The following is a 27568-nucleotide window of genomic DNA, read 5'->3' on the forward strand; positions in this document are numbered from 1 at the left end:
GGTCACACTATAACCAGAGTACCTGGGGCCGGATTCACAAAACCTTCTTAAGAAAAAAAATCTTCTCAAGTGCCACTTTTTTCTTAACTTTAGTCTTAAGAAAAAACAGTTCTTATATATTTTCTTAACTTTCTTCTTATGTTTCTTCCTAAGAAACAACTTAGGAATAAATGGTATTCTTGAAATGAAAGTTCTCAAATTTGTTCTTGATTTTTTTCTTAACTTTAAGACAGCCCTTCACCTGTCTTAAAATTCCTACAGTGAAAAGGTAAGCCTCTAATATCATATATTTAAACACATTTTAGACAAGTAGGTTATAGTTCAAAGTCTTCAAGATTAAGATTAACATTTATTGTAAAGCTTTATTTGGTGTAGGGCCTCTGTCTCATGTCTGTTGAAAATAAGCTAGCAAGTTTTACAGTTACCAACAGCAACCAATGTTTAAATCTTTGCCCTAGTTGCCCTAAATAGGTTTTTCCCCAATTGTTTTGTAGATGGAAGCACTTTGGGTTGCCTCCTAGCCTTGTCTCCTAGCCTCAATGGCAGTAAGCCTAAAGTTTATTAACCAGAATTCATTCTGGCCCTATTTTGAGAAGTTCTTAAGTAGGAAAATTAAAGAAATTCGTAAGAAATTAGACTGTTACTAAGAAAATATTGAGGAATTGGACTTAAGAGCCTTCTTAAGAACTTCCTAAAATTTCCTCTTATGTCATTTCTTAAGATCTATCTTAAGAACACATTGGTGAATCCGGCCCCTGGTTCCCACTGAGCACTAGATGTAATTTCCAAGCAGTAAATACATTATTACATATTTACACATGCATAAACAGCTACAAATGTCTACTAAACTTTCACTTTTAAACCCTATGTAGCCCCATTTTAGCCAAGAAGTCTATAACCATTTAGAGATCTTTTAATTGGCTAATCAACGTAAAATTTCTCAGTGGGTTTCAAACCACTCTGTGACGAGCATCCGCCCTGCTGAAGTGTCTCTGAGCAAGACACTGAATCCCCACCAGCTCCAGGGGCATCAATAGTGTATTACATTTTTGTCACCATTTTAAAAATCTATCAAATGGGAGAATTTCAGTGTAATTGCTCTATATAAATGCTTCATCAAATCAGACACCTCTGATGCATTTCATCGAAACATCTCATGGCAGTGTGACACTTTAGTCTGTGTATGTGTGAGTCGAAATCAGAGACATTAAAAAAAGGGGGTACAAAGCATCCATTCTGATTACATGGTATTGATGGAATTGTTAATAATTAAACAAAGTAGCTTTGGTTTTATCTGTACTTTCATATTCATTATCAACCAACTCTGGGAGATATAGCGACTTAGGAAGACAGAGAGAGAGATAATGAAACGCTCATGTAAGATGTCCTCCTCTTCTCTGAAACCCTTGCAGCCACACACACACACACACACACACACACACACACACACAAACATGTTCCCACGTTCCTCCCTGCTGGGGTCAGCCAGAAGGGGTGGGGTCAGGGGCTAAAGGAGAGAGGGTCCCATTAGCAGATTCTCCAAACAGTGAACATCAGGATGAGAGAAGAAGAGTAAAAGAGGTAATTCCATGTCAAGCGGAACCACAAAGTTGCATATTTCCAGATATAAGCAAATTTATTTCAAAGTTTTGGAACACAAACTTGATTTTACCATTTCATTTCCAACATTGTTTGTTGGGGCCCACTGGATTACCTGACTTGGATCTTCTCCCAGTGTATTTATTATATATGTTTTACAGCCTGTTTGTAAAACATTAACCATAATCACCCTTATCTTGAAACTTTATATCCAAAGCTGACTTTCATTATGATACTGTCTAGGCCGAGCTTCCACTTCTTACCATCCATATCTTTTCATAGCACTATAAATGTGACATCCATTGTGGATTTGACAACTTGAAATAGGACAGAGGCAATGCCATGTTTTCCCTAGTTAAAGCAACAGAACCATGACACTTAGATGCTATATTGTATGGACACTTAAAATGTGTTGTTTTATATAGTTATAAATCTTAAATCCAGACTTAACCCTTTTGATCAAGATGAACTTGAACATAGAGGAACCTTTATTTGTTTTGTTTTGTTTTTCTTTTGAACAAGACAAACATTTTTTCATTCAATTCAAATCATTTGGAGTCTGAATATTTTTTTTTCACCACTAAGTACACGACCACTGCTGTCTTTAACTATGAATGTGCACTCACCTGAACTTGCAGTCTTTAGATAATCAGATTTGGAAACCTTAGAACCTTAGAAGCAGCCTTATATGGTTCTTCACAAAACATTCATATAATTCAAGACCAGCTTGATCAATGTTTGTGAAAATTACCAACTCTCTCCAAAAGCTAGCAAACAGACAAAGAATCTGTGATTTCATCAAAAGCTACAAAACAAAACCTACACTGACATATTTGACTGACTTGTTGAATGTTGTTTTTAAGCTTTTGCATTCAAATGAGCTAGAGTAAAGTTACACCTGGTTCTGTCACTGTAAGTGAAGTCATTTGTAAATGTCTTCTGTTTCAATGGAGCAGCACCAAATTTAACCTCGTAACAACTTTGTTTCTTATTGCATGCAAGAGATCTGTTCATTTACACCTAGACACACATGTCTAATTCTAGACTGTCCAATATCATACAATGAAATATATGAATCCTATTTTAGAGTGGATTTTGGTTTTAAAACAGCTTGGTACCTGATTGTTAGACTGAAGTACAGCTTAACTCTGACCTTAAACTCTGAGCCTCGAACCTTGCCAACAGCATATCTGTCCAAACTTGAACCAAATCAGAGGGGAAATGTTTGTTTTTCTTAGCCCAAAATAGGCAAAACAGCATCTTGTCAGTAAATGTCAAGAAGAACATGTGTTTTTTAAGATAAGGTTACGGAATGGATTTCTTTGTAATAAAATCCTCTAACAGACGAGAATTGCCAGAACTTTTGTCAAAATAACCTGCTGGCATAGCCTTGTACAAAGGACTTAGCAGTCATATAGTCTATGACAAGGGAATTAAAAAACACTTAGCACCACCCATAGCCTACGCAAAAATAGACTGCTGACATTGATCAACATATATTCAAATACACAACTTTCCATTTGTACAACCACTACCTCAGCGGTGTATGGTGTGTAAGGATACTGATCTATATTTTTACAATGTATTTGAATGCACAATTCTCTGTCTCTGTGCCAAGTACCCAGTCACTGTCTAGAGCTATCACAGACAGTGTGAAAGTAAATGGGATTGCCAGAGTTGCACAACTACAGGAAAATAACTGGCACTGCATGTCTCACAGCACAGATCTAAAACAAATCATGTTTGTGCTTAAACAATATGAGGTGGAGTCTGCAGGTTAGTGGACTGGAGCACGTGGCTACTAGCCTTTTGAGGAGTTTTTCTTTCCTTTCTGTGCTTTTGAAAAAGTAAAGATCTAGCAGGCAAATGTTCCATTTTGTTTTAGTTCAAATGACTGAAATAAAAAAGTCTCCATGGGAAGAACCTCCTCTTCCTCTTCCTCACGTACACCTGCTGCAGCCTGGCATGGCGGTGATGCTGATGCTTACATCCCTGCTTTCTGTCATCTGCCAAGGTTGTATGACGCTCCCTACTCCCCCCATCTCTGGGTCTCTGTCTCTATCTGTCTTGGTTTCTATCTCTCTTTCCATCCTTCCTTGTCTGTCCATCAGTGTCTCTCTTTCCTCAGCAGAGGAGAACAAAGGCTCATTGAGGTACCTGGCTGGTTTCTGGCTGCCCCCGCTCCCTCTGATGTAACACCAATTACAGCTCATTAAAAAACACTCACTCTGCCACTCTCCTCGCACTCTCTGTCCTGCTCCTCACCTCTGTTGACTCGCTTTTGGCCAAACCCTCTCTCTCTCTCTCCTGTCTTTTCTCATTTTCACTCCTTCTATGCCTCTCTTTATCACTTTCCCTTCCCTCTTTTCAACGAGGCCAACCATCTAATCCCTGCGTGTATGACAATCTCTCTCCTGTTGTCTGGAACCGGCTTTCCCGGTCTTTCTTTTTTTTTTTTTTCTTCTCCCTCTCTCCCTCTTCCCATCCTCCTCCTTCTCTTCTCTCCCCCTCCGTTTCTCCGCTCGCTTCTTCCCGGCCGTCCCTCCGCTAGGCCGGTGTACGCGAGGCCCGAGCGGGACGGGCCCATGCGCTACTGTTGTATAATGTTATTTACATTTCTCTGCGGTAATTAGGCCGATAGGGGCACGGCTGCGATCCCACAGTCGATTAGGAAGGACAGAGGGAGGGGAAGGGGGCGAGGAAGAGGGGAGGAAGGGAGGGAGGGAGGGAGGTAGGACATAGGTCATACAAAGTACAGAGACATTCTCTGTGTGATTTAAATGTAGACATACACACAAACTCTCTCTCACACACACACAGAAACACGATCTGGCATGTGACATCACCACCAAACTGTTCATCACGATGTAAAGGGAGAGTGTGTGTGTGTGTGTGTGTGTGTGTGTGTGTGTGCGGGCTCCGGCCCAGAAGGCAACAAGTCTGGACACAGAGCGCTCAGTCGTAGGCCTCCAGGTAAATTAGCCATTGAGGGGACTTGCAGTGAAGCGAAGGAGAGAGAGTGTATGAACGAAGGAGGGAACGAAAGAGAGGGGGGGGAGGAGAGAGGAAAAAATGTCAATCGGAGGTCAGAGTCGACAAAGAGACAGAGACAGAGGGAAGAAAAAAAGGGGTAAAGAAAAAATAAAATTGCTGCCACACACTGCGCTCTTGTTTCTTGAGTGAATTGAGTGAAAAATGTGATTAGTGGTGAGTGACGATGAGGGAAAGAGAGAGGAAGAAATAGAGAGCAAGAGAGAATATGATAATGAAGATGTGAAGCAAGAGAAGAGAGGCAGAGAAAGAAACAGAAGCTCACACCTCCGTCTGTCCCTCTCTCTATCTGCTTTTGTAACTGATGCACGACTGATCAGAGAAACATCCAATATTATTCTGGTGTGTTTATGTGTTTAGATATCGTCAGTCCTTGTATCAAAAGCTCTGAAAATAAATTTGAGAGTGCCACAATGTCTTCAATCCAGTGAATCAGTTCATAAACAAATCCTGTACTGGGATGACAAGGTTTCATCTGTAATTACCATCTGGGCCATAAACATTTTGTATGTGTATGTAGTACATCTGTTTTCACCAAGCCTATTGTTAGCCTGTATTAATCTTATACTCTTATACTCTATACCAGTGGTTCTGGTGGTCCGGGGACCACCAGGGGTCCTTGAGGGGGTTCCAGGGGGTCCCAAGCAAATTGATGAATTGTTAAACTTCACCATTACTACTTCATTTACAAGAAGTTAACACAATTAGAGAATGTAGAAGAATTACTATTTTGATCATAGTTTGACTGTTCTCTCTCTACCTACAATACAAATAATGATGGAATTCTGGACAAAATCATATCTAACAATAAAAATATTCTCCGATTTGAGTACGAGAGACAAAATCTCATCAAATGGGGGTCCGTGGCTCTAATGTGGACTAAATTAAGGGTCCTTGATATAAAAAAGGTTGAGAATCACTGCTCTATACAGTCTGTTGTTGTTGTATATAATCTGTATATCCTTTAAACCCAGTCTACATCTCTATGACACCTTTGGCATCTACAAATCTCAGTTTTTAATGGAAGTACAGATTCCAAGATGATCTCTAACAAATGCCATGGTTAGCACCCACCGTCATTAACAAAAGGACATCTCAGGTTGAAATATATCCCTCAGTATAGGCCTGCATAGCTCAAATGATGCATGACATTGACCCAGTATATAGATAAAGTTTTACTTCTGTTTCAAGCTACCTAAGGGGAAACATAAGGGGTTAATATAAAGTTCAGCTGGAGTTTAAACAATTAAGTCACTGTCCATCTTATACTGTACATTCCCATAATGCACTGCTACTGTGGAACACAGTCCCATACTGTAGTGCCATGGTGAAATTAGCTAATTCATTAGCACACTGATTCTCTGCATTAGGCCAGCCAGACCAAGTGGAACCAAACTTATATAAGAAGTGAGGGCAGAGTGTCAAGTTCCAACTAGGCCAACATAAAGCTGCCCTGTTTTTTCTGTATGTGTGAATGTATATGCGTGTGTGTATGTGTGTATCTGCGTGCACACACACACATCAGTGCCCTTATCTTAATCACATTGTGTGTGTGTGTGTGTGTGTGTGTGTGTATGGGGGGGGGTCAAACAGCATATGGAATACACATCATACCCCTGATAAGGATCACAGCAGTTATGTAAGAGTCTTAACAATCCACTTGTTTTGTCCAAGCACACACACTCCCAATCACCCAACTGCATCTGCAGTGTGTGTGCGTGTGTGTGTGTGTGTGTGTGTGTATGTGAAGACAGACAGGCTCATAGACTGAGAGAAAAAAGTTAATGAAAGACAGGAAGAAAGAAAGAAAGAAAGAAAACATCTGACATTAAGAAAAGAACATTTGAGAACACTTTTTCTTGCTTTGTGTGTGTGTGTGTGTGTGTGTGTGAGAGAGAGAGAGATAGTGTGTGTGTATGTGCGCATGTTAAGACAGGATGATAGATAGAGAGTAAACAGTTATTGACAGAAAGAAAGAAAGAAAGAAAGAAAGAAAGAAAGAAAGAAAAAACATTTAACAAGATAATTTGGGAACACTTTTTCTTGGTCCCTCTCTCTCTCTCTCTCTCTCTCTCTCTCTCTTTTTTTTTTCTCTCTCTCTGTTTCTCTCTCTCTCTCTCTCTCTGTCCATGTGTTTGTGTTTGCCTGTGTGCTTGGGGAAAACGACAGGAATAAATAAATTGAACAGGAGACGCCGTCATTAGAGTCGCGGTTTCCAGAACATTCTGAGAAAATAAACAAAGATGCTTAGAAAATGTTCCCTGCTCTCCACCTCCAGCTCCTCCTCCCCCTCGTCCCCGACTCCTCCTCCGCCCCTCTCTCCTGCCTTCGCTGCTCTTCCCTTTCCTCCCCTCCTATCCTCTCTTCCAGATATTTCTTTCATAATTCTGCATGAGAAACCATCAAACAAACCTTCAGTCAAAGAACCACAATAATCGCATTTTAGGTTTTCAGACGAGGGATGTTGTCAAAACTATTATCGAATTTTACTATTTTCTATTATCTAAAGATGCCAAGTTTGAGCGTTGAGTCCATTCATGGTTAAGGAAAGTAGCAGGACTGAAAGATATTGACAAAAAAATCAAATTGGGATTACTTGACAGAATATTGCAATTGCGATTTAAACTGCGATTCATATCATCACAAGTTTTTCTTGTCATGAATTTTTTAGAACTTTAAAAATTGTTTAAAGAAAAGTGATTTTGTTAAAAACAACATAGATGTCTGTGCAGGATTTACTGAGTTGATGATGAAAGTTTTCACCAATATTGCACTTGATTCATGGACCAAAAATTACCTGGAGCACTAAAATAACTTATTTAGAAATCCATTTTGGACGCCCCTCTCTCTTAAGCAATTAATTGCAGCCTCTGCTATTTGGAAATTGCAGAAGTTCATATTGCAATTTTTTTTTATTATTAATTGTTCAGCTCTAGAAAGTAGAAGTGGTGTGTTTTTAAGTGATTAGAGTCAGTGTGCCATTGCAAGATTGCAGGCGATTCAAAAACAAAAAAAATAAATCAAAACTTCAAAGACTTCTATAGGGTTAGTCGTCTCAGTGGTTCAGACTTGCAAAAATACTTTTGGAGCTAATGTTTTGGTGAAGTATGTGTGATAAAAACTGACACCTGTGCAGGCCGTCTCAGCTCTGTCAAGCTCAAGTGGCAGTCAAAGGATTTGGCACACATCCACCCAGCATGTGATCTGTTCCTACAGCAAGCCGTCAAACCAGAAAAGTACAAACCTCGGACTCTCTCTCTCTCATGCGACACACACACGCAAGTACCCACACCCACACACACACACACACACACACACACAGCCATCTACTGAGCCCCTAAGCCGTTTAGATACATTTCTCTACAGGAACACTTATGCAACATACAATAGACAAAACATACAGTAGCCTAGAAGAGCTGTTAGCATCACCAAACTACCACCCACGGGTTCCCTTTGTGTCTGGGTCTGTCTGTCATCATCCACTTACAGTATAGCTGGCCAGTTTAGCTGAACCGTGGAAAAGATGAGAGGAGAGCTGCAGTGTGTGAAAGAGAGTGGAGGAAGATTGAGGTGTAGTAAGGAGAGGGAGAGAAAAAATCGACTGCTCTTTCACTGTCCTGTCAGCGGATGTTTTTCTAATGACTACAGTGTTAAAACTGCTTTAATACTTTCCCACTTTCAAAAACATTGTGCCTTTGTTGACTTGGGAGAATTTCCAGTCACAACAGCATCACCTTCTTATCTGACATCTGCTTAACAGTGCGTATAACAATACTCAATCAATAAGTAGGTATTATAGAGTAGGAATGCTGACCAGTTTGCCAGTGAACTCAAAGATGAGTTTATTTATGTCATGTTCCCTGAGCGCTGAATCCGAAGCAGCTCTCCTATTCTTCAAAGCCTTTGGAAGTTTTAAGTGTTAAGAAATTTTACCTGCTAAATTTTTACCCGGTAATTTTTCAACAGTTGTCAGTTCACGTGTTTAACCGTTTAAAGTCACATAGTAAACTACATGACACTCCTTCTGTTTTTCATTTTTTGACACTAAAGGTTTGCATGCTTCTCTATGTGTTGATTCCATGTCATGACTCTAAAGTTTATGAAACCCATTCAAAACACACTCTGGGATAAAAAAAAATAAAAAAAAAGAATTGTCGTTTCAATTCCTGCAAAGCTTTTTGGAGTTACAGTTTCATCTCATGGAAGCAAAAGACACTGTTGCGCCTTATTAGTGCTTAAAAAAACATCAGACAATACTATTCAAATCATCTCAACAGGATTTTGCTGCAGTCTGTAAGCAAACGGAGATATAAGTGTTGCTACTTGATTGGTGCTAGCCTCAATAATACTGAGTTTAGACAGGGATACAGGCCCCAATTTCACTGTGGTTTAAAAACCACTGTTACAGGAACAGTTACAGAACAATCTGCATTTTAACTCTATTATTTTTCTCATGGTAGAACTAAAGGTGGTATGGGAAAAGATTCCACCAACTCCCACCAAAGTGAATGCGACTTCACCATAGTATTTTGCTGATCCAACATCAGTTTCATTTTATAATCAATTTTGGAAAAATTCTAATCTCTGAAATTCCCAACTTTCTATCTTCAAAACCAAGTATTTTGATGACTCATAAGTTTAATAGCATGTACTTTATTTTCATACCAGCCTTCATTTTGTAAAAATATACAGTAAAAATGTATAGTAGGTGTCATTTTTTTTCAAATGATGAATATTTTGTTTTGGTATGAAGCTCTTCAGTTTCAAACAGATGGAAGCTACAAATTCAAATCTGAGCTGATAACGCCCCCTAGAGGTTCGTATACAAAATTACCCTTAGCACCACAGCATGACATTAGTTTGGTACATGAAGGATGCAAATATTCACCCTGGGAATGCCTGTGTGGAGAACCCAGGATCCAATAGAGATACTGTACGTGTGTGTGTGTGTGTGTGTGTGCGTGTGTGTGTGTGTGTGTGTGTGTGTTCCTACTTTAGTCTGGAAGCAGCAGAAGAGCTGAGTCAGGTAGGGGTGTTTTCTAGCCAGGGCCAGGATGCGCTTCTCAGTCAGGGTGCAGTCGACGTCGTCATCCTGCAGGATCACGTCTTTCTTCAGCACCTTGACGGCGTAAACCTCGTCGCTGCCCTTCAGCTCCGCCAGCATCACCTGGAGACACGACGCACGACTCCAAACATCAACTTCTACTTGTTTGGAGTATGAACTTGAAAATGATGAATGGAACGAATGTGAAGAGACAATATAATAGTGCAGACATGAAAACAGAAAATATTTTGTGTTCTCCCTCTCTCCCTCCTTACTGTATATCTCTCTCTCCCCCCCCCCTTCATTTCTGTCTCTCTCTTTTTCTGCCTTGCCCTGTTGAAAAGTACCAATCCATCCACCCTACTATTGTCTTTCTTTCTTTCCGTAAAATGCTCACTCTCCTTATCATCTATCTCCCTCCATTCCCTCCACTTCTCTCCATTTCTTCCCCATTTCTTTTCCTGCTGTAAAAAGATTGTCTTCACCATCTCCACCAGCCACTAAGAAGAAGAAGTTTAGGTGCACAGTTAATACTGACATTATTGAATATTACATGATGTATTACATGAAGTTCTCAAAATTAAAAAGTTACCTCTTGCTGCCACTTGGTGCGAAACTGCCAAGTGCAGCTTTAAGTCTATTCCCCCTGTCTGTCTCCCATTTAACCATTTGATTTCTCTTTTCCAGCTTTTTCCACTTTCCCCTCTTCATTCATCTGCCTTATCCCACATCTCTCCCTTCTTCCCTTTCCTTCTTACAGTCACACTCATAGACAGAGACAGAGTGAAGGAAGGGAAGAGGGAAGGAACGAAGTAAGGAAGGAAAGAGGGAAGGAAGGAGGGAAGACAGACAGACAAAGAAACATTCAAACGGAAGATAAAAAGAAGAGAAAGAAAGGCGGCATACACGCACCTTTCCGAAGCTTCCCTTGCCCAGGACTTTGATAAACACAAAGTCAGTCAGATTCATCCTCTTGGCCTCTGGAACACTGTGACCTTTGACCTCTCCGTTCTCCTTGCCACCTTCACCCTCCACTCGGACCCCACCGCCGCCGCCGCCGCCGCCTCCTCCTCCTCCTCCTCCTCCTCCTCCTCCACGGCTGTCCCCCGTTACCGTAGCAACAGATGAGGCGGAAGTGAGGGGGTGTTTTTTGTGCTCCTCTCCGCGGTGGTCGAGCGACAGAGCCTTCCGGATATTCTCCAGCTCCTTCAGGTCTGGACAATAAAAAGATAAGAGAAGCTTAGAGTTTGTTTTTCATTTGCTTTGAAGATTTTTGTGCTTGATTTTGAGATTCCTATTTGATTTGGGGATATGTGGATTTGATTTCAGGGTATGTGTACTGATTTTTTTGGGATGTATATTTGATGTCGCCATTCATATTTGACTTTGGGGTTTGTTGCCTTAACACCTAAAGGGCCACCTTGACATTTTGAATTTTAGGGTTAGAGCTACCTATTAGTTAACCATTAAAAAGATACCTTGATAACTGAATTTTAGTCTGTTTTGTTCTTCAGCACGTACAAACCCAAAAGTGGCATTCCTCATTCAAACCAATGGCTTAAAGATGGTAAGTTAGCCCCTTATCAAGGTAAATGTTTAGCAAATTTATCACTTAGAATTAAATGTAAATGTAATTATGTGTGCTTTATGACTAATGATCACTCATTTGTGTGTGTGTGTGTGTGTGTGTGTGTGTACCCTGGTCACACGGGGAGGTGGGGGCCGACTTTGAGCGGTCGTCCTCTGTCTGAGGCGTCCCTGACAACGGCTGCTGGGGGTCCTGACCTTGGGGAAGCTGTGTAGAGAGAATAATCACCATCATCATCCTCATTACCACCTTCATCATCATCATTATCATCATCAACTTCAACCTCAGCACATAAGAACTGACTGTAGGTCAGCAACCACCTAACAAACACTGTTATGCAGGGAGAACCTCTAATAGTTTCAATTTCAGCGCTTCCTGATATAATATTCAATAATCTAATGTTGCCAGGCAACAGCCAGTAAGCAGAGGTTTGAGATATGAAGGATGTTTCCAGACCCAGTTTTGCTCAAGGTGAACACTACTTTGGAGCTTTCTCTCTGTCACACACACACACACACACACACACACACACACACACACACACACACACACACACACAAAACACACTTCACTAAACTAAAAATGTGTTGTTTGAATGATGTTGGTGGTTTCTTACAGGTTACAGTTTGTTATTACTACACCATCTTCAATTTTCTATATTGCTCTTACTGTCTGTGAAAAATCATGTTTCTGTATGAATGTACTTTAAATAAATGTAATTTCTTCTAACCTTTGAAGACTCACACTTTGCCCCCTGACCTCTCACCTTTTTCCGTCTCTGGGCGCTGCTGGAGATCTTGTCTGGTGTGACTCCAAGGTCAGACAGGACTTTAGCGATGCCTCTGGCATCCACACCACAGTTAGGAGCCACATTGCTCTCACAGCGCCTGTGCACATTCACTTTACACACTGACACACACACACACACACACACACACACAGAAAGAGCCAGTCAGCGTGTAAAAATTTGTCCCAGAAATAACTTTTATGTAAGACAGGAAAATTCTTCTTTCCAGTGTTGAATCAGAGGTTTGATTTGCTGTTCAGATTTTGGCATGCAATCTGTGTGTGTGTGTGTGTGTGTGTGTGTGTGGGCTATAGTTCTACCAGCAGGGAGATTTTCTCATCTCTGCAAGTTGCCTTTGTCTAAATGTTGAAAATAGATTATATCTTTCATCTTTTTTCTCCTTTGCCCCTCTCAGGTCAAGGCCGTTGTGCTGATAAGTGCATAGCCAAGTTAGATTAGCCGATTAGCAATATTTAATTTTGTCATTATCATGTTTTAAGTCAGCATCATGATACAAAGGTAGCCTAATTCACTGAAGACCAACTATTTAATGGCACAGTTAATTTCAAATGCCAAAAGTCCAACTTTGATTATTAAATACCATATTCTGATTGATTGATAAGATACTTTATATTAGGGATATTAGGGTACCAATACCAATACTGGAATCAGATACTGCTTTGACACCAGGCTCAAATAGGGTATTCTATCAGAGAATTTGCTCAATGCTTAAGTCCAGTATCTCGATATATAATTACCTATGTCAGAAATCAAAGCAGAAAGAGGAGTTTTATCTTCTGCATTTTACCTTGTTCAGTAAAGGAAATGGATCAGAACCCAGTTTTGGAAAATACAACTCGGAATTGCTTCTGGCAATGTAAAAGTAATACTGATGCATCCCTTGTTTACACTGAAACTTACACTGAAGGCCATGTCTGAATGTGTTTCTCCATACTGTACCTTTACATTGGAGGCCTTGTCGCAGCAGGCCCCAGAGCAGAGAGCCACAGTGATCACAGAAGGTGAGGACTTTGAAGTTGTGGATGCTGAACTTGTGGGGCATGTTGACACTAAACCTCTGGGAGCCGACCGGCTGCAAGAGGCAGAAAAGGACAGTTAGCTCAACAAACTGACAGCAGCTTAGACGAAAGGGGGGGATTGTGACAGGAAAGACGCCGGCTCGAACGCCCGGACCGGCTGGGAAAATGTGGGGAAAGTGAATGAGTAACGCTCTCCTCTTCCTCAACAACTATTGTCCCATTGAGAAAAGCTGTTGGTCAGTGACCAACAGGTGAAGACTGTGGTTGTGTGTGAATACGAAGAAATCCATTGCCAGTTCAAACTGCTGGGCTGGCATGACACTTCAATAAAGACCTTGTCTAAAATAATAGATGAGCCTAGATCAGAGTTCAACACACCCCTGTGAAACCAGATGCAAGGAAAGAAAGAAAAACTACAAAAATATGGATTACTGTACACCCATGTTGGTCTTGCTGCCTGCCCATTCCTGTTCTTTGACATTTAATCAAACAGCAACTGAATCCCTCTGTGCTGATCTGTTTATATCACAAACACGTGAGTCACTGTCTGTAGGAGAGACCCATTTTCAGGAACTGTGTGTTGCACCTAATAATAAACTGATGTACATTAGTACCTCCTCTACTGTGTCCTCTTGTTTCTTCATCCCCGCACACTTGGTGATGATCAGCTCATGGCATCGCTTATGGACCACGCAGGTGCACACTGGAGGAGGGGGGCACACACACACACACACACACACACACACACACACACAGCATAGGAGTAAATAACACACAAACAGGACAGTTGTGTAAATGCTTTCAGTTGAATCTTGACAAAGAGAAATGGAATGTAGAGGCATGCACAGACTGGAAGAAACATAATTTTACCTTGACACTGGTACCCCTGCTTTCCTATGACTCCCCTGGATAGAGAGAGAGAGAGAGAGAGAGAAAGAGAGAGAGAGAGGGAGAGAGTGAGTGTGTGTGTGTGTGTGTGTATGTGTGAGAGACAGAGAGAGAGAGGGAAAGGAGGGAAAGGAAACAACCATTGCTAAGAATAAGTGTTGCACCCATAAACAAGGTAACATATGGTAGCTTTCTAGAGCTGCTTTCCTTGTCCTAGTTTTTAAGTAAAGAGGGAAGGAGGAGTAGATGAAGAAGTGAAAAACAGCAAATTTCCACTACTACTAAAAATTGGTGGACTTATGACCTAATGCTTTGCTGATTCAATGCACTGACAAAATTTAGAATTAATTTATTTGCTTTAATGCATTTAAGTCACAATGAAATCACCTTGTTTGCTACTTCTCCATATCATAACGTATACCTATTTAACAATAAATGCAAAAACAAAATCCAATTTTTATTTTCTCATACTTTTATATCAAAATCTCATTTATTTTACTTCCTGGAAACCAGTTGTATTTTCAGTGGTTACCAGTAGGCGTAAATAAAAATTCCAACCAATAATACCATCACAGATTTTTGAACAGTCCAACCCTCTGCCCTTCTCATTATATAAAACCAACTTCTCAACTTTCAAAGTTTTTGTGACAGCTTATGATGTGCAAAGCATTTTTGAACTTTTGAACAGTTCCTCCTCACGTTATATCTCATCACAACATCCTGTTTCACAAATAAGTCCAATTACAGACGCAAGACACTATCAAAGCAGTTTCCTTGTGACTTTAATTACAGATCAAACATTCTTTCAGTGTTGAGTAAGTTCAAAGGAAAAAGTCCCCAACCTTAGTGAGCAACGGACAACAGCCATATGGTTTTTATTACGGGTTGATCCAATATTCAGCATTTTTCCAATTATCAGAATTGTTATTTTGTCTGATATGATTGCTGATAAAATAAATAGGAGCTCCCTGCACTTTATTTTTCAAAATGCAATGTTGAAATGTTCTGTTTTCTAATATTTACAGGAAAAAACCTGACAAACATTGTTTGTAAATAGTAAATTGTACCTGTTTTGGGGAGCTATTTAGTTAATTATTTTTATCTATTTAAAATTTCAGTTCAGTTTACAAGAAATGCTGCTAGGAGCTCCCTGCACTTTATTTTTCAAAATATAATGTAATGTTAAAATATCATGTTTTCTAGTATTTAATTAAACTAAATATGTTTAAAGGCATGTAAAGGAAGTTTTGTGTTGGAGTTTGTGTTTCTGTAAATTTTGACACTAAAATTTTGATGTTTACGGCAAATGTATATCAGCCCCAAATATTGGTTATCCCTGAAAATAACATATCGGTCGACCCCTAGTTTTTATGTGAGTTTTGTGTGTGTTTATGTGTGGGGAGAACATGGGGAAACAGTGGAGGCAGATAACACAGTTGTTGGGACTGAAATAAACACAGCTGGCACTCTTTATCACTCTACACCTCACAACGTTATCTGAGTGTGTGTGTGAGTGTGAGTGTAGGTGGGTATGTGTGTCGCTGTGTGTGTGCGTTAGGACTGACACTTTTTTCAAACTTCAAATCTTAGTTCTTTCATTTGATGTATTCACATTTTTAGGTTTTAAAGTGTGATTTTCCCTTCATATCCTCCTTTATATGTGACTTAGTTTAAATGCAAATTTAAGAAAAGGTGATGATCCTACAAGATATAAGTGGAGTATTAGTGTGTGTTTATGTGTGTGTGCGTGTACATGTGAGCGGGTGTAGGTGTATGTGTGTGTGTGTGTGTGTGTCCCCACCAGATGAAGTCCCTGCAGTGAGAGCAGTAGGTGGGCTGTCGGAGGTAGGTGGCCATGAACTTGTGGCCGTTGACCTGGTGGACTCTCCTGCGCACCGCACCCTGACGCTTCCTGGGACGCATCCGCTCTCGAAACACACGCTCCTCATTCTCAGTGGAGCCCGCCGCAGCTGGACACACACAAACAAACAAAATGAATGTAATTACCAATTTCAAAGGAAGACATCAAGGTTTGGGAGATCGGCCCCTTGGTCAACATACATAGATGCCAAAATCGTCCATGTTCCCCCAGTAGATTATTCCCTCCAGCGGTCCATGCTAACACTTTAGCATAGACCATGTTGGGTGATAGTAGGCGCCTAGCATTATCTCAAAAGTGAAAAATTGTGAACTTGTAGCAGCTCTAAAGATAAATCTTAAGTACTTTAGGTTTGATATGCAGCCAATTCTGGCAGATTTGTGTAGGAGATTGGTAAAATTGACAATAAATATGACACAAACATAATGTACTGCTTTGAACTACCAGGACTACTTTACCTGTTTCCATAGAAAGTGATGAAAAGCAAACCATAGCTACATCAGATATACTGAGTTCATTACATTTCATTTTAAAATGTATGAATCTACTGCCCATATAATAAATCACTAACAACTTTTTTATTACTAAAAGGTCAGTCTTAGGACAATCTGGGAAAATCTGCACTTTCACCATCTAGCCACTAGATGGTGGTGACACTGTGTAGCTGAAACTGACTAATGACACGGTTGTGCCTTGAGTGATTAATTAAACACGGTGGTCTTTTTCTTTCACACAATCAGTGTCTCTCTCTCTCTCTCTCTCTCTCTCTCTCTACCGCATGTCTGATTACAGAGGGTATTCCCAGTAGTATACCAGAGGTTTCAATTACTGTCTAACCCTGTGTTAATTACATACACACAACCTGGGGCGAGGGAAGGAGAGAGAGAGGGAGAGAGGGAGGGAGGGAGAGGGAGAGAGGGAAGGAGGGAGGAGGGGAATACTTTAGAGAGTGATGGAGATTGGGAAGAGTAAAGGGTTGGATGGAGAGAGTGAGAAGCAGAGAGAGACAGAAAGAAAGTGAGAAAGAGTCTGGGTTGGGTGAGTATAAGCTGTGCATGAAGTCACAGAACACACTCACACACACACACACACACACACACACACACACACACACACACTAGGAAGTTACTGCCATGAAACTCAGGTTTTGGTACCCATATTTCCCAATGAGCTATTTCTCTATCCAAGTCACTGTAGGCCTCTTTCAAAGTGTTGGTTGTCAAGTGTCTGGCTGAAGAAGTGAAACCAAAAAATATCCTGCACATTCCTGCATGTTGCACAGAGTTATGCATCAAGTTGGAGAGTAGAAATCAACTTTATGGACTGGTTCTGGACTGGATCTGATTACAAAAATGCACCTGTAATCTGTTACAGTTACATCATAAAACACAATAATTATATTACAGATACTGTTGGAAAAAGCGGACGTCTCGTTAGATTAGTTTGAGGAAAAAACATATTATTACACATCTTACAATAATGGTTGCTACTGGTTGTGTATGTTGAAACATATGATGCAGTGACATCATTTTTATATTACAGACTGTAATATGGAAAACATTATTGGGTTAACTGGATATTTAATACATTTTGCTGTCAAACTTCGCATCTAGCGTTAACATTGAAAAGAATAACTTACAAATCCCATTTGGTGGAGATCTTAATCTTAAGGGCTTTACAGCGCACTGAGCTACAGAGTATCACCAATTGAGTACACCATCATCCATCTATCCTCTGTCTATTCACTTCAGACTATATTTTCTCAAATGAGGTAAAGTAGAAATGAATCAGAATATTGTAGCGAATGAACTGGTTTGCAGATCCTGTCCCTTGCACGAGTTTCCCAGATGAAAAGGAAACAAATGTGAGTTTTCCAAATGATTCCTCTCAGGGTGGAGCAATAATACACACACATACAAAGTGCGATTTATCCGATGGCTACATGTAGAACATCTGCACTTCTCATACAAGAGGTGTGCTTGTGTGGTTACTAGCCGGTTGGTTTGCAGACAGTGCCAATGAAAGCATGATTGGGTTGGAGTGAAAAGCAGCATCAACCATTCGTTCTGACTTTTGGTTCAAGGATGCATTTTACCTTCTTTGTCTTTCTTATCATGGTCTCTCGGTCTCTCTCTCTCTCTCTCTCTCTCACACACACACACACACACACACACACACATTCCTCCCTCCCTTGTCATGCTCTGCCTGTCCTCAGCCTTATCCTTCCAGCCCCTTGCTATACGCCGTCACCATTGCCTAGCAACTGACGACTGCTGCCTAGCAACAGTGGAAGGCATAGCGTCGTTCATTGAGGGTGGGGGGTGGGATGGGGTTGGGGCGGGGGGGGGGGTGTCTCTGAACACGTTGCTCCTCTGTGATGTCTTAATCACTCCTCCAAAAGTAAAGACATATAGTGTGCCTGTGTGTAAATCTGTAAGTTGCATGAGTGACACATACATATTGAAATATGTTTATCAGCACATAGTCCTCAATCTGTCTCTATGCAGTAAAAGGGGAAAATATGGGGATATAAGTTACTGGGAGGAATGGTGGGAACCAAAGAGAGAGGGGACACTCAGTCTATTCTACTCTAGTCTTGGTTTTGTTGCAAGTTATTCATCAAACACATTTGTATGTCTAGTTTGATTTAACGCTGCTCTCTGTAACTTCGTACAATGCTCCAAATGGCAGCAAGAGGTAACTGTGAAAAATCTGAACTTCAATACCCAGAAATCATGTGATGTGTCATCAGTAAACTGCACAAAGCACGCTCATGTTTACCAACCCGGCCGGTCTGTGATGCTGTATATCAAAGGATACCAAGGGGATCAGAGAGGAAAAAGATCTAACGCTGGTGAGTCCAGCTTTCTCTGGACGGAGCGCTGCTCGCTGGTGTTTAGGAGACAGTTTGTATTTCACTCTTAAGTTTTGATTTGTCACTTCCTGTGTCCATATCTGACACTAGGATTTCATTTGGGCAAATCGACGGGTTAATCTCAGTTAGGGGGGAGGGACGCTCATGTCTGCTGCAGCCCCTCTTTGTGATTTAAGCTGATAAAACGGGTGGATTTTCACATACAATTTTGCCTAGTGAACAGTTTAATTCATGTTACCATAATTCAAGTCAAATGTCAGCATAATTCAGTATTTATACCTTCACTTAGCACAAGGTATAGCTTCTGTAGCCATGGTCTCTATCAACCTGTAGTAGACCTACCATCCCCATAGGTTTCAGGGGTGAGGGGTGCTGAGCCACTCAAGGTAAAATGAACTGTTTGCAGGTCTGAACAGCTTTGGCAGAGGCAGAGTCGGAAGGGCAGCTAGACTGAAATTGCCTCCCAAACTTCGGCTTAGCAGATTTTGGTATGTTTAGTTGTTACAAATGGGCAAAATAGGGATTTGAATCCCTTTTAGTCACCTAGTATGCATGAAGAAGAAGGTTTCTTTATTGGATAATTTGCACAAAACATATCTCTACTAGACAGAGACACACATAGCCCTCTGCACATATGTATGATGCTGGGGATTGAACAAGCAGCTTTTTGGTTATTGGTAGGACCCTCTCTACCTCCTCCTACCTTCCTCTCTACCAATCTGCTGCTGCCGCTTTGGCTCTTCTTAAGATGGATATTTATCTTCATCCTCTATCCACTATACTACGCACTTGGCTTAGAACTTGTACAATAAGGACATATTTAAGAAAACACGGGGGTTTATTTAGTCATATTTTGCATTTGTTTGGAATCCTGTAAGCTGCCAAAATAGTGGGAAAAAACATTCAAAACATGAACCATGCATGCCAAATACTTCATGCCTATAGCCACAATGCTTTCCTTACAAATTTGTTCGCATAAGAATATGAATAAGAATAATAAGAATAAGAATAGCACTGTGAGAAATGCTGTTATAGGCCAAGCTAGACTATAACACGCAAATAATATTCAGAATAAACTTTATTATACACAGAGAGTTATGTATTCATAGCTGATAACAACAAAGTACTGTACTGTATGTCTAGCCATAACACCATATAAATATTTCACCTAGCTTTTCAACAACAACCAATGGCTTATCACCCTGTCCCCGTGACAGCTGTGTGTGTGTGTGTGTGTGTGTGTGTGTGTGTGTGTGTCTGTGTATTGTGTGTATGTAAGCTAATAGGTTGATTGCAGCTCTCAGGCCTGACAGTTCACCATGTGTTCTCCACTATGCAAACACATTTAACTAATGACTGCAATGTCTGTTCTCAACCGTAACACACACAAACATGCACACACACACACACACACACACACACACACACACACACAAGCGCATGTTTCATTCCAGACAAGAGACAAAGCAGAAGAGAAAGAAAGAAAGAAAACTATTGAGGATCAAACATGACAAAATTGGAAATGACAGCAAAAAGTCCTTTTTGTTTTCTTTATGGCAGCTCTTTTTCTATCTCACTCTGTATTGCTCTCTCTCTCTCTCTCTCTCTCTCTCCCTCTCCCTCGATGATGTAACTGGTCCATTAGAGAACACTCCACTTTAGTAATCAATTTATCACCCCCACCCCACCCCCCTCTCTCTCTCCTCTCTCTCAATCGCTCACCTCACGCTAACTCCCTCTCTGTCTTTCTCCTCCTCTATTCTAGCCTGTCTGAAACATAAACTGGTTCTCACACACACACACACACACACACACACACACACAAACATACTCTCAAACACCGTTTCTGGTAAACGTTCACACTGTCATCTCAAGAGCTAGCTGTGAGCAGAGAGTGGAGGGATAATATATATCTGATAGCTAGCTTGTCCCTAGACAAGATGGGATAGCGATTCACATCTGGTAAAGTGGAAAAAGGCTTTGTTTTTTTTTTAGCTCAGAGTGTTCAGTCTTTCCTTCTCAAGTATCCAATCAATTTTTCGGGAGAAAGGTGGAGAGAAGAGAAACTGGAAAGTGGACAGGGAGAGAGCCGCCAGCATAGAATGAGTCCAAATTTGATCCCCATGCAGTTCTGGATACGTGTTACAGAGTTAGCCATGGTAGATGTCACTAATCATATATCTACAGTTTCCTGTGTTAGTATTAAAGCCTCCAGGTCCTCGTTTTCTTCATTTTGGCAAAATCTGTGGTGTTTTTGCACTGCACTTCTCGGAGATCACTTGGCAATGAAACAGTGTGTCCGGTACTGTGAAATCTTTTTCCTTGGGTTTTCTGTTAAAGTTTCTGTATGGTGGCTAGGGCTGGGTATCGCTTAAAAAATTATGATACCAGTACCAATACCAGTACCCTTAAAGTGATACCGATACCAATAGAGTACTTCATTCGATACCTTTTATGCATTAAATCGAAGAACGCTTGTGGTGATTGGCTGCGAGCAAAACCATACAAATAGTCATTTTTTTCTAGATCTGTGTACAAAAAGTATCGAATGCAGGTATCGTTTGACTGGAGAAGTTTCGATACTACTTGGTACTGGGTTATTTCGGTCGATACCTTAAAGGTATCGAGTACCGATACCCAGCCCTAATGGTGGCGCTCTTTTCTTTGTCTCTTCAGCCATGGTGGCTATCGTCGCTCATGCTAACCTCCCAATTCTTCTCCTATTTATTCCAAATAAACCGCTGTTGTGCCAGAGGATTTTACCTGGGAAAGACCAACCTGACACCTGAGTGTTGAGAAGAGCAAATGTAAAAGCTTTCATGACCTGGGCAAAAGTTGAATCACTGCTGTGTTATATCAATCAGCATTAGAGAACAGCAAAACGGACATTTATCTGTATGAAAGCATCGCCGGTTATTTCTCTAAGTATTACAGCAGAAATCCGTTATCTATCCTCCATCCTGCAGCTGTATCTATCTCTGATTAGTATCTCAGAGGAGGCCATGGTAGAAGTCCCCCGACCCGCATTCATCCTGCATTAGTACTACAGAGGAAGCCATGGTAAAAGTGTGTAACTGCCTGTTGATGCTGAGCACTACTGACAGGGGACAGACAGCCAGCGAGTCTTTTCGTATGCCTGCCAGCTCCTCTTGTACAAAACAAACGCCCCTCTCTTTCTGCTTCTCTCTCGCTTTCTCTCTCCCCCCGTTCCTTGGAATCGTCTGACAGGTGATCTCTCCAGGCTCTGTCATCCCTCACGGACACCTCCTCTGTGTGTGTGGGTGTGTGTGTGTGTGTGTGTGTATGTTCATGCTTTGTTCACTTTTCCACACCTATCTAAGCTCTATAAATCTGACTCATATCCAGGATTAGACACGCAATGACACAGCTATGTGTGTGTGTGTATGTGTGTGTGTGTGTGTGTGTGTGTGTGTCTTCTCCCCTCTCCCCCTTGTTTCATAACACTGGACATCTCCCTAAACCAGAGCCACGCTGCCTTGAGGTTCAATAATAGAACTGAATAATTGTAAGCATAGACAGTTAGACAAAACTAAACAAAAACAGCCACATGAGGCCTTGAAGTTAGCAAAAGCTCAGGTGCAGCAGGACATCTAACATATAAAGTAAGCGGTTGGCCGACTGTCAAGCAAGTTCAAACACAAATTCTTTTAAAAAATCTGGACATAATATACTTTTTAAAATGATTTTTTTATACAGCATACAGCAGAGAGAGGCAGGAAAGCGGGAGAGGAGATGGCATGCGTCGCGCGTCGGATTAAAATCTACAACATTGCGAAAACATGGAATGTTCTTCAGCTCACCGAGTGAAGACAAAACCCAAGGGTGTAACATCTTTGATTTGCAGTGAATATAAAGGGGTTTTCAGGAGGAGATTACAGCCAGGTTTATTCATTTATTCATTAGACAACATGTAGGACCAAGAAATATAAACATTTGCTGGGCATTCATCGTCGAAGGCGCGATATGAAATGCTATCAGTAGGCTGGGCTAAATAATAAACTAGAATATTAACTCTCTGAATGAAAAGATCAAGGTAAACCTTTAGGTCTTTGTGTGCCAAGTAAGCCCATTCAAAACCAGTAAAATTCTACTTCAACATAATATATATGTGTATCACCCACTTTTTTTAAAACATGAGGTTTTCATCCCATATCAGCTCTATGTCTCACATGATCGATGATGAGGTGAGCTGGAAGTGTTCAATGTCAAACAGTGAGTTTGTGTCATCGTTTGACTCCTATCAAAAGGCACTTACTGCATGACATCATGCCATCATCTCTCACTCCTGTATAGCAGTGAGTCTCTCTCTCACACACACACACACACACACACACACACACACATACAGACAGGAAACTCTAATTGTCTATTTCCTGATGCTGCCGTAGTGATTACACATGGGCGAAAGGCTGACTCAAGTACGCTGTCTACTCACTTGCTCACACTCTCTCTCTCTCTCTCTCTCTCTCACACACGCGCGCACACACACACACACACACACACAAGGAGAGACAAACTGTGTTGTTCTTATTTCACATCGGTGGGAATCCTTTTATGAAGTACGCATTCATCAAGATATTTGAGAGTAAGAGAAATACAATGATTTAATTGTATTGAAGACAACTGAATTGAAAAGGAAAAAAAAAACATATTCAAAGGGAATTCATTTGAAATGAGACGCGAATATAAAGACAAAAAAAAAGAGGAAGACGTGGCCGCATAGAAGTGTTACTCAATGGCCAAAAAGTCAAAGCTTTTACTGTGCAACCATGTGCACTGGAGACAAACTGATGACAACACACACATCCACAAAATCACATAGGAGAGGAGTGAGAGCGAGAGAGAGAGAGATAGAGAAAGAGAGAGAGAGAGAGAGAGAGAGAGAGAGAGAGGGAGAGGCAGGAGTTGGATGCAGGCCAGTGGTTTGGGGCGAGAGATTTCCAAAGAAAAGGGGGATATGTTTTTCTCTGATTCCCACAGAAATCACAATGACAACACAGTAACACTATGTATAAATAGCATAAAAAACAACATGAGCATGACAAAACTGCACCGTAGATCAGTGTGTGAACGTGGTCGATTCCTTGAAAGTAAACTCTGATTCTGCTTCTGTGTGATCCATGTTGTTAGTTGTAGACAGCACAATAACAATAATAAGCTTCAACCAATTAGATTCCCTCATTGTGATAGGCAGCAACTGACAACCACCTCTGTCTGTGTTCTGTCTGCAAGACCATCCATCCATCTGTGTAACCTACACAGAGATCCATGGCATACACTGTAGATACCCACAGCTAGATACTGTGCAGCCCTACACAGGCCCGTTTAGACGTGCAAAATCCACAGCCATAAGCAGATGACAGGACCATTCATTTCAACAACGGATTGTCACACCTTTTTAAGTGAAGCGGTTTACACTTTTGTTCCCAGGAGGCAAAACTGTGAGGCTTGACAGTTACGTAACTGTCTCTCGACCTAAAAGAAACATGTTGGAAACGTTTTAAACTGGCCAACGGGCAGGTGCAGAGGGGGGGGCTCTGGGTGCTTGGGCACCTGCCCCTTTTCCCTTAATTGAACAAAATGCCCCTTCCAGTATAATTTTATTATTATATTTTAGGCATTTTCTGAATAGTTAATAAATTGTAGCTACACGAGTAAAACTATTTGAGCAAATGCACAAATGAGATCGTCTGCACAGTGCATTGCCCCTTCTCTCTGTTCTTCTCACATGTGGCTGTTTACCTCCCCCCCCCGTCTGTGTGTGTCAGCGCACTGAGAAAAGTTTAGTGCTGCAGACAGAGCTGCTATCAACAGACTCACAGAGCAGGAGGATAACGAGCCAGGGAGACTGTACTGTGATACGTATCGGTTAGTTTGATAAACTGAGAAAATTATGTGACGAGTTGCAGCCATTACTTAAACCTGCCGATATATATCACATATCCTGCTATTATTTCTTAGCATGTAGGCTGTCAATGAATCAATGTAGCTAATTGAAATTTGGACCGAATTGACTATTGCTAGCTAGCTTGATGCTGCTGCTAACTTCTTATTTTTTCATTACAAAATAGAAACAGGTGCGCTTCTTAAGGCTACTTTGTAGCTGGGACTTCAATGATCAGAGTTCAAGTTGAAAAAAAGCAGCACACCAATATTATAATGGAAAAGACATAACAAAAAGACGTCACCTCATTTCCACCAATTTACTTTTTGGCGTTTCAGTATTGCACCTTCATCAGAGCATCCTTTTATTATCATTTTTTCATTATACATATTATATAGTGAGTGGCTGCAAGATGCCAAAGAGAAAGTAAAGCACAAGGCAGCTAGAGGGACTCAAGACAACAGAGAGGCAGACTGGGGAGTCAGACAGTGGCAGGAAATATAATAAGATAATAGAGGATTCATCACTAAGATAAATTTAGTTTTTTTTAAAATTTCATTTAATATTTAGCACAGGCAGACAGAAATGCAGAGATGTGAGGGGGAGAAAGAAGACGACAATGAGACAGAAAGACAAGAGATGGAAATGGAGGTGATGGAAGCAAATATAACAGATGAGTAAAGGGATATAACAACACCATATTGTTGCACTCCTAAAACATAGAGATTATTCCACAAACTGTTTGACACTGTAGATGCCCCTTGTTTCATTTGAGCCCCTGCCCCTGAAGAACTCTCTGCATATCCCAGAACCACTTCCAAAATGAAGAGATTGATAACGCTTCTGACCCCAAATGGGAGGAAGAAGAAAAGGGAGAAGAAACAGGAGAAGATGGAGTCCCCCACAGCGACTCCAACATTTGACTTTTCCTGAATTACCTCAAGAAATTGAGCACATTAACACCTGTGCTTTCTCAGACACACACACACACACCAACCCCCGTTTACAACCCACCATCCCCCCACACACCCTAACACACATTTTAAACCCACCCTCCCCACACATACCCTAACTTCTATAAAATAAAATATCAATTAAAATAATGCTGTATTGTTTTATTCCTGTAGAGAAGTGAAAGTGGCGCTGCAGTCAACATTGTATGCAGAGGATTTAAGACAGCTGGACAGAGACAGTGTTGTAGAGAAAATATAGGCTAGCTGTATTGGATGTATAGTTTTAATGTTTTTGACGTATGAATTGTTTGTCTGGTTCTGCAATTTAAATGCTGTTGTCAAACTCAAACATGGAAGTGGAGCTGCTACATTACTCTATATTTACCTCATCCTCTGCGAGAGCCAGAGCTGTGTAAAAGACACTCACAGCTCAATAAGATCACCTTAAGAAGAATCACATACTTGATTACCCTTTTACTTACCCCATTACTTTTAGTGATTTTCTATTCTCTCTATATTTAGTTGGCTAAGTTATGTTTGTTCATCTCATTTTATTGACAGTGTATACTGTGATTTTGCTACACAGCATTGATACGACTACTAGTGTTCCACCTGAGTATATAGATCTACTGTTCCAGTGAAATCATACAGGAAAGCAAGGCCTCCAGAGGTTATCAATGAATTCTGGTTTACTGTGAAAACCTGGCTACTGAGTTCTTACCTTCACTGGAAGATCCTGATAGGTCAATAACAACGTACACCTTCCCCTCCGGCTCCAAGTCAATCTGCAGAGGGAGAGACGGAGAGGGAGAAGAGTAGAAAACGGCAGAGATGGAGGGACAGGGAGAATGGAAGGGGAGGACAGAGGAGGAGAGAGAGATGGGTTAAGATTACAACAAACATACATCAGTAAATAAGCATTGCCTACATCTACAAACAGTGAAGTCTTAATCCAACATGTTACCTACCGTATAACAGTAAAGCCTACTTGTAACAGTTGTAATGTGGTAAAATCTAGAAGCAGTGGATCTAGAGAGAGCACTCTCTCTGTGGTGTTAGACTTATAGTTAGCTAGGGAGACACATATCCTGTCATACACCCACACTTCACATATATGCCTCTCACAAACACACACACACCCTTGCACACACACCACAGCCTGAATCTGTTTATGCCAGAGAGAAGGGAGTGAAGAGTGCTGCAGCTCTGCAATGGATGAAGTGTGCGCATGTGTTTGTTTGTGTGTGTGTGTGTGCTTGCTGTGTGTCTCTGTGTACAGTACGTGTGTGTACGCACGTGTGTGTCTGCACGTGTGTGTGTGTGTGTGTGTGTACAGTAGTTGCGCCTGAGTGTATGTTAGCTCATCTCATGAAACCAAGTGGGCAACGGCTGGGGGCTCACAGAGTTTCTACCAGCAGCTACTACCACCCACGGTGTCCATAATCCCCCTCCACACACACACACACACACACACACACACACACACACATGGAGCAGTACTAAGTGAAAGACTTGGTGCAGTGAAGGAGCGCAGGCGTGGGTTTAGTAATGTATACAGGAGGAGATGGAGAGCAGAGAGACGGATGAGGGGGAGGGAGAGAAACTTTGTTGGCTCATTCCAATGCGAAAGTGCATGGGGGGGGGGGGGGGGGGGGAGTTCCACACTTTATGAGTCTTTTTAACACTCTCTCTCTCCACATCCAGCGCTTTGCTTGTGCCAGGCACAGTGCGTTTTGGACTTAATGGATCTTCATCAGCAACTCAGTTCTACAATTACCCTCTCATTTCTTTTTTTTTAACATTTAAAACAGTGAAAGGAATTGGTTTGATAGGATATTTATTTTCACCCATCTGCATTTTTCTTGGAGAAGGAAGAGGGAAGTTGTTGCAGCAGATGGACAAGAGAGGGTGGCAGAACAGCACCAGGAGGGTGGTAGAGGAGAGGGATGGGGGTGGAAA

The 27568-nt window shown here is 41.1% G+C and overlaps 1 protein-coding gene across 1 annotated transcript in view; it reads right to left on the bottom strand.

Annotated features, from left to right (window-relative positions):
• The window catches only part of LOC139929787 (protein kinase C epsilon type), a 74484-nt gene that overhangs the window by 21608 nt on the left and 25308 nt on the right, over positions 1 to 27568 (bottom strand). Inside the window, exons 2-10 of the mRNA XM_071922797.2 lie at positions 26331 to 26394; positions 15799 to 15967; positions 13980 to 14014; positions 13724 to 13812; positions 13030 to 13162; positions 12049 to 12191; positions 11393 to 11489; positions 10607 to 10908; positions 9644 to 9817 (exon numbers count right to left, since the gene is read on the bottom strand). Coding sequence (XP_071778898.2) covers positions 9644 to 9817; positions 10607 to 10908; positions 11393 to 11489; positions 12049 to 12191; positions 13030 to 13162; positions 13724 to 13812; positions 13980 to 14014; positions 15799 to 15967; positions 26331 to 26394 — 1206 coding nt within the window. The remainder of the gene's footprint in view (positions 1 to 9643; positions 9818 to 10606; positions 10909 to 11392; positions 11490 to 12048; positions 12192 to 13029; positions 13163 to 13723; positions 13813 to 13979; positions 14015 to 15798; positions 15968 to 26330; positions 26395 to 27568) is intronic.

The sequence above is a fragment of the Centroberyx gerrardi genome, chromosome 15 (assembly GCF_048128805.1).
Source record: "Centroberyx gerrardi isolate f3 chromosome 15, fCenGer3.hap1.cur.20231027, whole genome shotgun sequence".
In the NCBI taxonomy this organism is placed as follows: domain Eukaryota; kingdom Metazoa; phylum Chordata; class Actinopteri; order Beryciformes; family Berycidae; genus Centroberyx; species Centroberyx gerrardi.